Source organism: Peromyscus eremicus, chromosome 7 (assembly GCF_949786415.1).
Source record: "Peromyscus eremicus chromosome 7, PerEre_H2_v1, whole genome shotgun sequence".
NCBI lineage: Eukaryota > Metazoa > Chordata > Mammalia > Rodentia > Cricetidae > Peromyscus > Peromyscus eremicus.
The window spans coordinates 70,490,396-70,503,920 of record NC_081422.1 but is presented as its reverse complement, the minus strand read 5'-3'; the positions used below and the strand labels follow the sequence as shown (position 1 = coordinate 70,503,920).

At 37.8% G+C, this 13,525-nt stretch overlaps 1 protein-coding gene across 1 annotated transcript in view; it reads left to right on the top strand.

Annotated features, from left to right (window-relative positions):
- Nucleotides 1–13,525, top strand: part of Gfral (GDNF family receptor alpha like) — a 47,079-nt gene that overhangs the window by 22,700 nt on the left and 10,854 nt on the right. Inside the window, exon 6 of the mRNA XM_059267019.1 lies at nucleotides 34–284. Coding sequence (XP_059123002.1) covers nucleotides 34–284 — 251 coding nt within the window. The remainder of the gene's footprint in view (nucleotides 1–33; nucleotides 285–13,525) is intronic.

Here is a 13,525-nt window from a genome sequence, read left to right as displayed (position 1 = left end):
CAGGTTAAATCCAGGTCTTCATTCTTGTTCTAGGACACACTATCGAACATTCCAGTCAGAATGCTGGCCCCGTGTGACAGGGAAGTGCCAGGACGACGAGACCTGCATCAGCACATTAGGCAAGCAAGACCTTACTTGTTCTGGGAGTGACAGCTGTAGGGCCGCCTACCTGGGAACCTTTGGGACGGCCCTTCAAGTGCCATGTGCTTGCAGGAGCATCACACAGAGTGAAGAACCTTTGTGCATGGCTCTCCAGCACATGCTTCATAGCAAATCATGTTTCAGTAAGTTATCCAACTGAAAGGTTGCCTGTATATCTTCTTACTACATAAATATCTACCTTGTTTTCTACTATATCATAAAGACAGTAATCCGGCAACCCCTACCAAAAATGTTCATAAAGACAATTTGCATTTGCTATTTTGGTTATGTTCTGGTTTTGCTTTTTTTGCTCGTTTATCAGAAAGTGATACACTTTTAAGGTGATAAGTTACTACTGAGTATCATTTATTGATTTTAATGTGAAAAGCATAAAAGACTTCATTTACATGCTAAAAATATCAATTATTATTCATAGTTATATAACAACAAATCAGCTCTAAACATTGACCTAAAATCATTAACCATGTAGCCACTTAGCTGAACAGTTTTATACACTTGCCTTGGGTGCATTTTACTGACCTTGTTGTCTAGATTCAATCATGTATTGACACTCATCCCTCATGGTTCTACTGAGGCTGGATTCGCCAAGATGGTATTTAGCAAGCATTGCTGGCTAGTACAGCATGGTTCTCCTCTGATGTTTCCTTCAGCAATATAGCCGGTGACTGTTACCCGGTGCAGCAGAATTCCTAGTGACTAAGACCAAATATGCAGGTATTTATCCAGTATCTCCTAAGGTCATATTGTAAATACGCCAGTGAACAAAGCAAGTCACACGCCAATCTCAGAAAGACTGTGGGAACAAACTACAAAAGGATGTGGATAGTCAGAATGGGCTCAACAGGGTATATTGATTTAAAAATCTATAATTTAAACTGTGCTGTCCCTGAAGTATATCTTTCTTTTCATTTGTTTTTCTGTCCCCGTAGACTTAGCAAATGTACTGATCAACCTCTAATGATAAGATGGAAAAAAATATTTTTTAAAAAGTTAATTTTTAATGTAAGGAAAAGAAAAATGGAATGTAGACCCTGGGCTTAGTTAGGATTGAGTATTCTGACATCAATCACTCTCTTAAGATTCTCGACCTGTTTTCTGAAAACCGTTCATAGGACATACCAGAGGAGCTTGGAGCTTCTGCTCACATGTGTTTCTGACTGCTATCATTCCCCTCTTGGCAGTGACAGTCAGTTTTCCAGAGAGTAACCTGTCTCTAGCTGGTGCCCTTAGCCTTGCCCCTGTCTAGTCCAGAGAAGTTCCTGTGTTTTTTGTTTCAGCCCCCTTCCCTCTTACACACTGATCTATGAATGGGTTGGATGGAGCTTTTGTAGTTGAAAGGATTGTAACAGTGATCAGTCTTATCTCTTACTCATGGCCTACAGTCAACTTTATTCAGTATTAGAGAGTACATATTTTAACATCTCTCATCTCTGTTTGAAAAACCTAATGAGTTCCTATCTCAAGTCATCATTCTTATTGGAAAACCTTACACAATACTAATGTAGAAGAGTCAATTTATAATGTCATCCATGCTATTTAGTAAAACACCCTATCTGAACTATGGATTATTCAGATGTTGAATCTCCCTTTCTTGTTGTACAGGATTACTGGTCTCTGTAGAATATGAAGGCTGTCTGTCTCCCCAGACTTCAGTAGGCATTTCCCACCTACCTGACTGCTACATATTCCTGCATATTTCAGGTTTATATTGTAGTAATACCCTACTTCGATCTGCACATTTTTATACAGGTATCTATATGACCAGCTCATTTGACTTATAACACCAAATATCAGTAGATTAACACAAGATTTAATTTCTAACCAACATATAATAATTACAAAGAGAATAGTTGGGATAAGAATTGAAGATTGTTGAAATTCAGATGTCACTGAGCTATTTAGTGTTCTCCTACTAAGTGGCTAAATTCTCTTCTGAGTTCATAGAATACATCCAACACATCCACCTTGCTAATGAAGAGTGCAAAAAATTTCCCTGGCTATTTTGGTGGGTCAGTCCTAAGTGCTTTGTACATCACTTTCACTTTGACTCATCTGCAAGAAAAGCAGGGAAACACAGTTCACTTCTGTGCCTGGTAGGGAGGAAAATGAATTCCGTGTGTATGTAACCAATCTCAGCCACTGTATCTCCAACAAAATACATACAGCGTGTCTCCCTAATACTGAGCCAATTCATTTATCATTAATGCTGGGAAGTGCAAATTCATGTTTGAATATGTCTGTCGCATATGGCAGAATACAAAGCATAGAGCAATGGATTATGGGTAGTAGTCTATTTGAAACCACTTTTGAAGAACAGAAGGAGTCAACATTTCATGCAAATATATTACATGCAGTTTCTTCTAATTCATTGAGCTAAAATTTCTTCTTTTGGATCTCTCTACAATGCTTTATAAATATATTCTGAGACTCTGTCATCTTTGCCACTATATAGCAACATCCTTCATTGCATGGGCATAGGGATATTGTAAAGAGATCCTGCAGACTTGCACTGTATAACCCATTAATGTCACCGTGTTCTGGAGGACACTTTTCATGGGGAATAGAGTCTCCCAGAGAAATCTGCTCCCTTTTCACCACTAGTATATATTCTTCCACATGCCACTCCCCCTCACTTCTCTGTTTACAAATTTCCATATTTGTTCTTTCATCTCACTAACAGTGAGTCTCACTTCTAGTCACTTCTCTTTCCAGACAAAGCAAAATTGATAACCATGCATGTACTGCTTACAGGGAGGGCTTTTCTTTCACACAGCTCCCTAGGACCATCTCTGTTTTTGCAGTGTGTAGCAGATGTCCATGAAGAGTGAGCATTGACACTCCGTTACACTCACTTTTCCTAGCATTGGGTGCCTAACTGATCTAATAATATCCAACAGGAGATGTATTTCAAATGGCAAATAGCCTTTGTGTGTTGCTTTTGTTTTTCATACTTTACAAAGACTATATACACATTTTCAAGATTTTCTATTAAGTGCCCACAGAAGTTCCCTTAATTTTATTTGGAATAATTATTCTGTTATAATGAAGACCCTGATAGCCACAAACAGAGCTCCAAGCCAAAGAGAATTAATTGACATTTAATTTTTGGTTCCCAAACTTGAAACATCCTCAGAAATATCTATAGAATTTCTTACATAAAACCAATCTCACCCAGATGACTCTGATTGTAACCAACTTTGGGAGCCACGGCTCTCCCCCACATGTGGAAAAACTCCGTCTCCAGTGTCAGGTCCAGAGCCTCTTTCACACTCACATACATCTCTGGGAATAAGAAAGGTCTGTATGGGAAAAGGCAAGGCTACTAAGAGCCAATCCATGCAGCTCCTCAGGTGGCACGTTTTGCCCAATCCTCCCAGACAACTATGGATACCCAATGGTCACTCTAAACAACAACAACAAAAAGCAAGAGTGAATCAATACATCCATAGAAGAGGGAACAAAGCAGTATATATTCTATCTAGGCAGCAGCCCTGTCCTTGAATGCAATCAAGTTTCTTTCCCTTGTTAGAATTCTTCTAATAATAATGCTTTCCAATTAAAAGCCTCAATCTTTTATGTTTCGTCTTAAGCCAGAATTTTTTCAACTAAAATTTTTAAGCAAAAGAACCAGAAGCTAACAAGTGCAGGCTGCAGCCGCTCTCTGGAATACAAACACTGGCTGTCTTTGTTTCCTGACACCATTCTTACACGCCAATCTACTTTTCTAAGTTCTAAGTAGTAGGTGTCTATTTCAAGTTCATACTTGGGGTCATGTGAGCACTGCAAATAAGCCACCATGCTAATGCAGTTATGTTCTTAAATGTGTACTTCACCTAAGCCGACTATGTCTTGACTGTATCTACCTGAAAAAATAGAGATGGAAGACTGTTTTCAATAGATTTCTACATCCAGCTGACTTTCATGAAATATTGGATGCTTATGTATTAAGTGGATACATAGTCTTAAGAAGAGGACCATTCTGGCCATTCCATGCTCTAGCATTTAGTTTCACTTTATAACCCCATTTCTTCATCACTGTTGACATCGAGATACTAGTAAAACTTTTATTGATCATGCTTGTCTGCATTCAATAGATAGATGATTTATTCTTGCCTGACAGCATTTGTCTGACTCTTTCTTAGTGAAGGTCTGGATCCAGAATCCCACTCCATCAGTCAGTGCATCCGTAGACAGTCGTTTAAACCAACCCATGTACGTGGGATAGTGTGTGTCATATCATTGCACATTTTTCTGTATTCATAAAAATTAATACAGGCTCAAGCTTATCTTTTAAAATGTGTGTCTTGCCGGGCGGTGGTGGCGCACGCCTTTAATCCCAGCACTCGGGAGGCAGAGCCAGGCGGATCTCTGTGAGTTCGAGGCCAGCCTGGACTACCAAGTGAGTTCCAGTAAAGGCGCAAAGCTACACAGAGAAACCCTGTCTCGAAAAACCAAAAAAAATAAAAAAATAAAAAAATAAAAAATAAAATGTGTGTCTTAATTTTTAGTGTCATGAAATCACTGCCTGATTAAGAAGGACTATACACTAGAAATAAAATAATGAGCAAAGTGAACTGTAAAAGACATTCCCATTCAATTCTGTCTGTCTTTCTCTGTCTTCCCTCTCTCTCTCACACATACACATACACACACACACACACACACACACACACACACACACACGACCATTTCTTATAGCCAAATCATAAGGCAGTGTTCCAAGAACTTTATGTTAAGTTCTGTCTTTAAATAAACCACTTGAACAAGCCAAAACCACTGACTTTTTCTTGGTGTCTACACAAAACTCTAATTCAAGTTTAGTTTCCTTCAAATTCAGTCCAGGTGCTAAAATAGTCTTCTGGTTTTCAAGGAACATTCAACAGACTTTCTCTAGTCTATATTCATATTTATTATGCAGTTGCTAAGCATTCAAATATGTTGTATTTTCTGGATTAAAGTGGCTCCATGGTGAATTTGTAGGTCATCAAATTCGTAGACACTCACTTATAAATTTGTTTTTCCCTTTAGAACTCTGTGATTATTCCTCTAGGATCTTGTTTTCATTATTTGAAAAGGCTTTTGTGTTTTTTAGAGATCAAGCATGTGTATTTTAAGTTAGCAATAAAAAGAATAATAAAAACAAACAAACCATTTCTTTAAAATGAATTCAGTTACAAATCAATGTAGAAATGTATAGCCATGGTAAATTCTGTAAGTTTTGCCTTTAATGTATTTTAATTTATAGACTTAGAATTCCAAATGTTTCTTTGGGTTTGGACCTCAAGAGAAAACCAGTGTTTTTAACTTTTATTTGCTTTCAAACCTAAAATATAAACAGAGACCCTCCTTCTACTTTCTTTCTTTCCAGGCCAACTCTTAAATGTGGATTAAAAACCATGATCAACACAAACAACCCTAATGGTTGAATGTCATGTTTAGAAATTAATAAAGCTTAGTACAGAGTGTGGCTTTGGAGAGGCAACACACACCAACAAGTCTCTACTGGGCATGATCTTCATCATCTCTAAACGAGAATGCTGTCACAAAAATTACAGAGTTAGTTCACGGGAAAGATCGGGAACTCAGTGAACAGTGACTCAGTGTAAACTTGGGGAATATGGAAAATCACGGAAATCCATAGGCTTGGCACTGTCACAGTGATGTTGTAGGCACATAATGATTTCGACAAAACCTAAGAAATGGCTTCTTAAATACAGGGTTACAGTTGAGCAATTGTACGGCACGTATTCAACTAGGACTCAACAGAAGCGCGTTTATTGTATACAAAGTTATATTTTAAAGTGTTGGTTCTTTCTGAGACAAGGCACACTGAATCTTCTTGGGAAAAGCCCAGACTGGCCTCATACGCTAAGAAATTCTTCTGCCTCAGTCTCCCTAGTGTTTGCCACCAGGCCCAGCTTTATATTTTATTAAACTATTTAAAAAGTGTAACTTTTTTTTTAACTTTCCATCTACATTTTTATACATGAATACAAAGTTTTTTCACCATAATAACCCTCCCTTTCCCACCCCAACTCCTCCTGCATCGATGTTCATGAGATTCATAGCTGCATAGGGCTACTGATAACTTTTCTTCCCTGGTGGCTAGTGTATTTCTTGCATATGATGAACAGAGAGCATCAGTGAACATGGACAAACAAGTATTTCTGCAGTAGGCTGCAGAGTCCTTTGGGTATATGTCCAGGCATGGTATAAACTAGGTCTCATGGAAGATCTATTTTCAGCTTTCTGAAGACTCTCTATGCTGATTTACATATGAAAATCACCAGTTTGCATCCCCAACATCAGCAACTAAGCATTCTTCTTTCTCTGAGTCTTCCACAGCATTTGTAGAATTTGATGTCGTTTGTCTTCTTAATCTCGGCCACTTTGATGCAGGCAAGATTAAATCTGAATATAGTTGTAATTTGCATTTCACTGGCTGCTGAAAACATTGGACAGTTCTTTTTAGGTCATTACGTTACGAGATTATTATTGTGTTCTTAAGTCTGGGTCTCTGTTCTGTTCCATTGACCTACATGTTTGTTTGGTTTATTTGCCAGGGTGATGTTGTTTTTATTACCATCGTTCTGTAGTATAACTTGAGATGCAGTATGATTGGCCTAACAGCATTATTCACAATATTACTTGTACCAGTCCATGGTCATTGAGAGATCTTTCGATCTTCTAGTGTCTTCCCAAATTTCTTTCTTCAGAGATTTAGTTTTTCGTTGTAGAAGTCTTTCTCTTCCTTAGTTACACATTTTAGAGTTCTAGAGGCTGATGTAAATGGCAGTAACTCCATGGTTTCCTTCTCAGCATGCTTGTTATTTCTATATAGAAAAGTGACTTCTTCCTGCAAGTAAATTTGATATCCTGGGACTTTGCTGAAAGTGTTGATCATTTATACTTTGGTGGAATCGTTGGGCTTTATTATGGATCCTATCTGTGCTGGTGAGCTTTTGTCAATTTAATACCAACATAGATATATCTGGGAAGAGGGAATCTTAACTGAGAAAATGCCTTCATAATTTTGGCCTGTAGTTAAGTCTGTGGAACATGGTCTTGATTAATGATCAAGGTGGGAGGGCCCTGTTCACTGTAGGAGGTACCCTTCCTGGACAGATGGTCCTCTATGTTATAAAAAAGCAGACTGAGTAAGCCATAGGAAGCAAGCTAGTAAGTGAGCAGCATTCCTTCATGATTTCTGCCTCAGTTCCTGCCTTGAGTTTTTTCCATGATTGACTGTGATGTGGAAGGTCATGGAGAAAGCCTAAGACACTATCATATCATCTGTAAATAAATATCATTGACTTCTTTTCCTCTTTGTACCCTTTAATTTTCTTATTGTCTTATAGCTCTAGCTGGGGTTTCAAGTGCTGTATTGAAAAGAAGTGGGAATAGTGGGCAGACCTGTCTCATTTCTTATTTTAGTGGAATTTCTTCCAGTTTTTCACCATTTAGGGTCATATTGGCTGTTTTTCTTTTATATATAGTCTTTACTATACATTTATTGTTGTGCTGAAGTTAAACCATCCCTGCATCTCAGAATAAAGTCAACGTGATTGGGGAAGGTGACTGTGCTGGTTAGTTTTGTCAACTTGGCACAAATTAGAGCCATTTGGGAAGAGGGGACCTTAATTGAGAAGATGCTTCCATTAGACTGGCCTGTAAGTAAGTCTGTTGGGGCATTGTCTTGATTAATGATTGATGCAAGAGGGCCTAGCCCACTGTAGGCAGTTACCATAGGCAGATGGTCTTGGCTTGTATGAAAACCAAGCTGAGTGATCCATTGGAAATAAGCCAGTAAGTAGACTTCTCCAATGACTGCTGCTTCAGCTCCCGTCTCTAGGTTCTTGCATTAAGTTCCTGCCCTGACTTCCCCTCATAATAAACTGTAAGCCATAAAGTGAAATAAAGCTTTTCTTCCCCTGGTTTCTTCTGGTCATGGTGTTTATTGCAGCAATATGAAAGCAAACCAAAACAATGACTTTTTTGTTATGTTCTTCTATTCAGTTTTTGTAGAAGGCTTTCTTTTTTTGGACCAACGAACTCATCAGTCATGACACAGACCTATTATTAGTTATGAATGCTCGGCCTTATCTTATCCTTGTCCACTAGCTCTTATAACTTAACCTGTTTCTCTTGATCTATGTTTTTTGCCTTGGGCCTTTTTACCTTTCTTACTTTCTGTATATTTTACTTTCATTGCTTCTCATGTCTGGCTGCCTGGCTTCTTTTTCCCAGGCATGTCCCTCTCTTTCTCCCTCATTCTCTCCTCCTTCTTCATCTCTCAAGCCTAGATTTCTCCCCCTACTTATTCTCTCTGCCTGCCAGCCCCACCAATCCTTCTCCTACCTAGCTATTGGCCATTCAGTTTTTTATTAGACCAATCAGTGCCTTAGGCAGGCAAAGTGAAACAAATGCAACACATTTTACATAATAAAACAAATACCGCATAAACAAATGTAACATATCTTTACATCATTAACAAAGACAGCATAAACAAATATAAGACACCTTCACACAGTTAAAGTAATATTCAGCGACATAAACAAATGTAACACATATTTACATAGTTAAAATAATATTCCACAACACAATTTGCACATTTTTTTAAAAAGATGTTGCACATATATTCATCAGAGATACTGGTTTATTCTATTTCTTTGTTGTATTTTCACCTGGCTTTGAATTAGAATAAGGGCAGCTGTATAGAAGAAGTTTAGAAGTGATCCTTTCACTTCTAATTTTTGAATAATTTGGGAATTATTGGCAGAATTCTGCTATGAAGCCATCTGGACCTGGACTTTTTCTATAGTCTGAAGGCTTTTTATTACTGTTTCTATCTCCTTATTTATTGTGGTTTGTTTAAGTTGTTGATCTCTTCTTGGCTTAATTTTGATGGTTTAGATATGTCCAGAAATCTATTGATTTCTTTTAGGATTTTCAACTTAAGTATATGTTTTCAAATCCTAAGTATTCTATTCTCTCATGGTTTTATTTGGTGCCTGTTATAGTGCTCCCCTACCAATCTATAATTTATTAATTTGGATCATTTCTTTCTTTGTTTTGGTCATTTTGGCTAAGAGGCTATCAACCTTTTATCTTTCCATGGAACTAGCTCTGAATTTCATTGATTCTTTGAATTGTTTTTGTTTGTTGCTTTCATTTCTACTTCATTGTTCTTTGGTTTTTTGTTGTTGTTGTTTTTGTTTTTGGGGTTTTTTTTTGCCCTGGTTTTATATCTTCCTATCTACTGGTTTGAGGTTTGGTTTATTATTGATTTTTTAAGCTCTTGGGGTGCATCTTTAAGGTATTTATTTGCGCTCCATTTGATTATTTAATGTAGGTGCTTAGTGCGATAAAGTTCCCTCATAGGACTGTTTTCAGTGTGTTCCACAGATTCTGGCATCTTGTGTTTTTATTTTCATTTATTTCCAGGAATTTAAAATGTTTTCTGTTTTTATTTCTTCATTCATCTTTCTTTAGTGTGTTATTTAATCACCATGAGTTTGTGTAATTTCTAAATAACTTTTGCTATTGATTTTGAGCTAATTAAATCATGGTCAGGGAAGATACTTGGAGTCACTTCAATTTTTCTATTTTCTGATTTGTTTTATATTCCAGTATGAGATCTATTTTATAGAATTTCTATGAACTCCTGAGAATGTACATTGTGTGATATTTAGGTAAAATGTTCTTTAGATGTCTGTCAATTTCATTTGATCTATAATATCATTTAACTCCAAGTTCAATGCATACATGTTTAGGATTGTAATGTCTTCTTGGTTGATCATTCCTGTAATCAGAATGAAGTGTCTTTCAGTGCTGGCTAAATACAGAATCTTAATCAAGAAAATAGCTTCATAGAATTAGCCTGCAGGACTTAAGGCATATTATGGATTGATAATTGATGTGGCTGAATCAAGATCACTGTGGTTGGTGCCACCCCTCAGCAGGCAGTTCTGGGAGGTATAATAAGGAAGTCTGAGTAAGCCATGAGTAAGCCAAGTACTCCTTGCTCAGTACTCCTCTATGGCGCCTGCATTAGTTCCTGCCTTCAGTTCCTGTCCTGATGCTCTCTGATGATGGACTATAATATAGAAGTGTTAGGGAAATAAATTATGCATAATATATGCTTCCCATTGTAAAACTGGCGTGGATGAGAATTGCTAGCTAATATTAGATATTTGCACACCCAAAATACAACATAAGAGATTTGACTATTCCATAATTGCCATGGTGACTCTTGCAGCTTGATGAGATACTGTTGTCCTGGCAGCTATCATCTGCATTGGAGCTCCACAATAGACAAAAGGCAAGAGCATTTCCTTCCAAAGGAAGGATCAAAATTTTAAAAAAAAATTACATCATTTCTTTCTTTACCTGTGTAAAAGTACTCATTCTTTTAGGTAACTGAATTGAAATTTGGAGTAAAACAAGTCTTCTCTAGTTCAGATTATCTTTTATTGCTTTGTTTTTAAAACTATTAAAATCTTAGTAAATATTTTGCCCTATCTCATAATAGAACATGCTTGTTTGCTTCTATTGTATGCTTAAATCTGCATTGCATATGTTTTTATAAGAAACACAGTAAGCCTGGCAGTGGTGGTGCACACCTTTAATCCCAGCACTCAAGAGGCAGAGGCAGGTGGATCTCTGTGATTTTGAGGTCAGTCTGGCCTACAGAGCTAGTTCTAGGACAGTCAAGGCTACACAAAGAAACTCTGTCTCTGGGGAACAAAAAAGAAAGAAAGAAACACAGTAATTTCCATCTAAATTTACATAGACTATGGGGTAAAGTTTTGCCATCAGCAAACCCAGTAAGTTTGCCATTATATGTCACTATTGCCAGATTTTGCTGTGTATATTTGTGGATTTAAGTCAATGTGAGCATGCTTCTTGGTTTTTACTTTTTAAAGTACATGCATAGAAGGCATGCTTTCAGCAACTTGAATACAGGTTACATAGAGACCCTGCTTCTTCTTACCTCTGAATTTTGACTATGAGAGGCAACATGTTCGCATGTTTTTTCTTTTTGTTGGCAAATATTCCAAACAGATACTCTACGGAATTATCTGGCACATTTTATTTGATGTCCTTTCAAAATTCAAAGTTCTCTCCAGAGAAGATAGATGGAAGGGATAGCCCAAAGACACGTCGATTCCAGTTTGGGAAAATGCTGGCTTTATTTTTGCCACTAAGTTTTCTTGCACACAAACGTTACCAATCAAATCCAGCTGGTTCACATTTTGTCTGCAGACCTGAAACCCAGTGAATTTGGCTTGGCTTTTTATTTTGCAGAAAATGTTTCACACGACTCAAATCTGGAAATCCTGAAATATACAAACCCTCAACATGGACAACAGGAGAACAGCTGTCTCCGACCTTAGCTTTTTCCCAGCTCTGCTCTTAAAGGCTTAGGTGTTTTTAGGGAAGAAGGAAAAGTCTGCCACCGAGCATGAAATGATGCATGAATCATCCATGACTACCTTGGCTGTGTGGTTATGCCAAAAAAAGGAAGATTAAAGAGTTGCCACTGATGAGTGAGACAGCTCACATTTTGGCATCACTATAGAGGACAGAAACATTTAACATCATGGAGGGAAATAAAAAAAAAAAACCAAAACCAAAACAATATTGTTACAATTTGAACAATAGCAGTCTTTATTATGTGAAGGCATTGTGTTATCTTTTCCATTTTCCAGCCTATGCTTTCATTGGCTTCATCCAGTCCCCTTATTGCCTATAATTGGGGATGAAGTTCATGCCAAGCCTGCATAAAATAAGCAATCTTTCCTCTATACTTTCTGTGCATCAGAGCTGTGTATGTGAAGTCATAAAAGCCATTTATTATGAGTGTGTGTGTATTTCTGGCTTAAAAGCCAAGTATTCGTGTGACAGCAACATAATAGCATCAGACTCTTCCCATAAAACACCATATGTGGGCATTTAATAGTTACTGCTCTGGCACCTACACTCTGGGATATTATCTAAAACAGGGAACATCTATAGAAAAGGATGTTTGGTACTTAGACAAATTAAGCCTCTTTGATGAGGCCAGTAAGCAACAAGTAAAGCTTTGCTAGGAGTTCACTGGTAATGTCAAATAGTTTATCTTCCATTGGTATCAGGTTTTCCAGATTTTCTGTTGGAGTTCTTTTCATGAGCTCATCAAAATCCCTACAACATTAAGAGCATTGTAAGAATATTCAAAAATCACTTCACTGCCTTGTAAACTGTACAAGCACTCAAATAGCTCTTATTCTCTTCACTCATTGCCATCAACCAATCAGCTTTCAAACTAGATAAAAATAGCATGGAATGGTATAAACTTGCCTCATGACCGATGCGAGTTCTTAGTGATGTCTAAGCAGTGTGCTTCTATGCTACAGTTTCTCTTCCGCTCTTTCCTTTCCACTGCCTCTCTGTAGGGGCCAGGTGTTCTTTGTTTGGTTGATGGTCTTTGTTTTCGGTTACCACCAAGGCTGCCTAAGCTTTCCCCCACTACCAAAATTCTTTGAGTTTGTAAAAATTGGGTTTATATTCTGTTGTTGCATCAGCACTTGGGTTTGGTGGAGATAAACTCCCCAGAAGCATGTGTTGGGGACTTTCAGGACAACACAGTCACATAAGACCCTAGAGTTCACTAGTTTCTGGTGGTGTCTACTTTGGTTGGGAGGCAAGGTACTCTGACAAAGGGAAGACCACCTAAACCAGTTGACAGGGCTTGCCTTCAAGGAGCAGTTGGCCATCCTGACCCACTGTGACGTATTACGGGGTTCTGCAAGTGAAGATTTTGCTGGTGGTGTTATAAGTATCCAGGTTGCCATGATTCCGTCCCCTCATCTTTAGTTACTGCTCTCCTAGTCCAACAGACAGTCTCAGCCTTACAAGAGTATTTTGTTTATGCTACATGTGGTAGTTATTACCTTGAAAAAGTACACGAAGCATATGTCTACAGCCTTAATAGCTGCTTCCAACACTTCTCTGTGCCTGCTTTGATCCAGTCAGTTTCTCTCACTGTCCCGTTCCAGCACTCCTGTCCTACAATGGACATATTGTTGCTTTTAATTGTTTTTATTCTTTAAAAGCTGCCAGGTACCTAGCTCAAAAGAACTTTCAACAGGGTGCCTTCTACTGATTCAGTGCTGGCTTAGCTCTTACAGTCCCTGTGTCTGGTTACATTTCTCTACCAATTATGTTTTTTGACTCCTATATCTAATAAATATAAACCCAGACTTTTTCCTTCCCTGGCCCTCCCCTATTCCCTCTCTCTTATTAAGAATTCCAATTTCACTAGCTTACCATAATGAGAGGTTTACATGGCTTATGACAATTTCTCTTTTGTTAATATTTT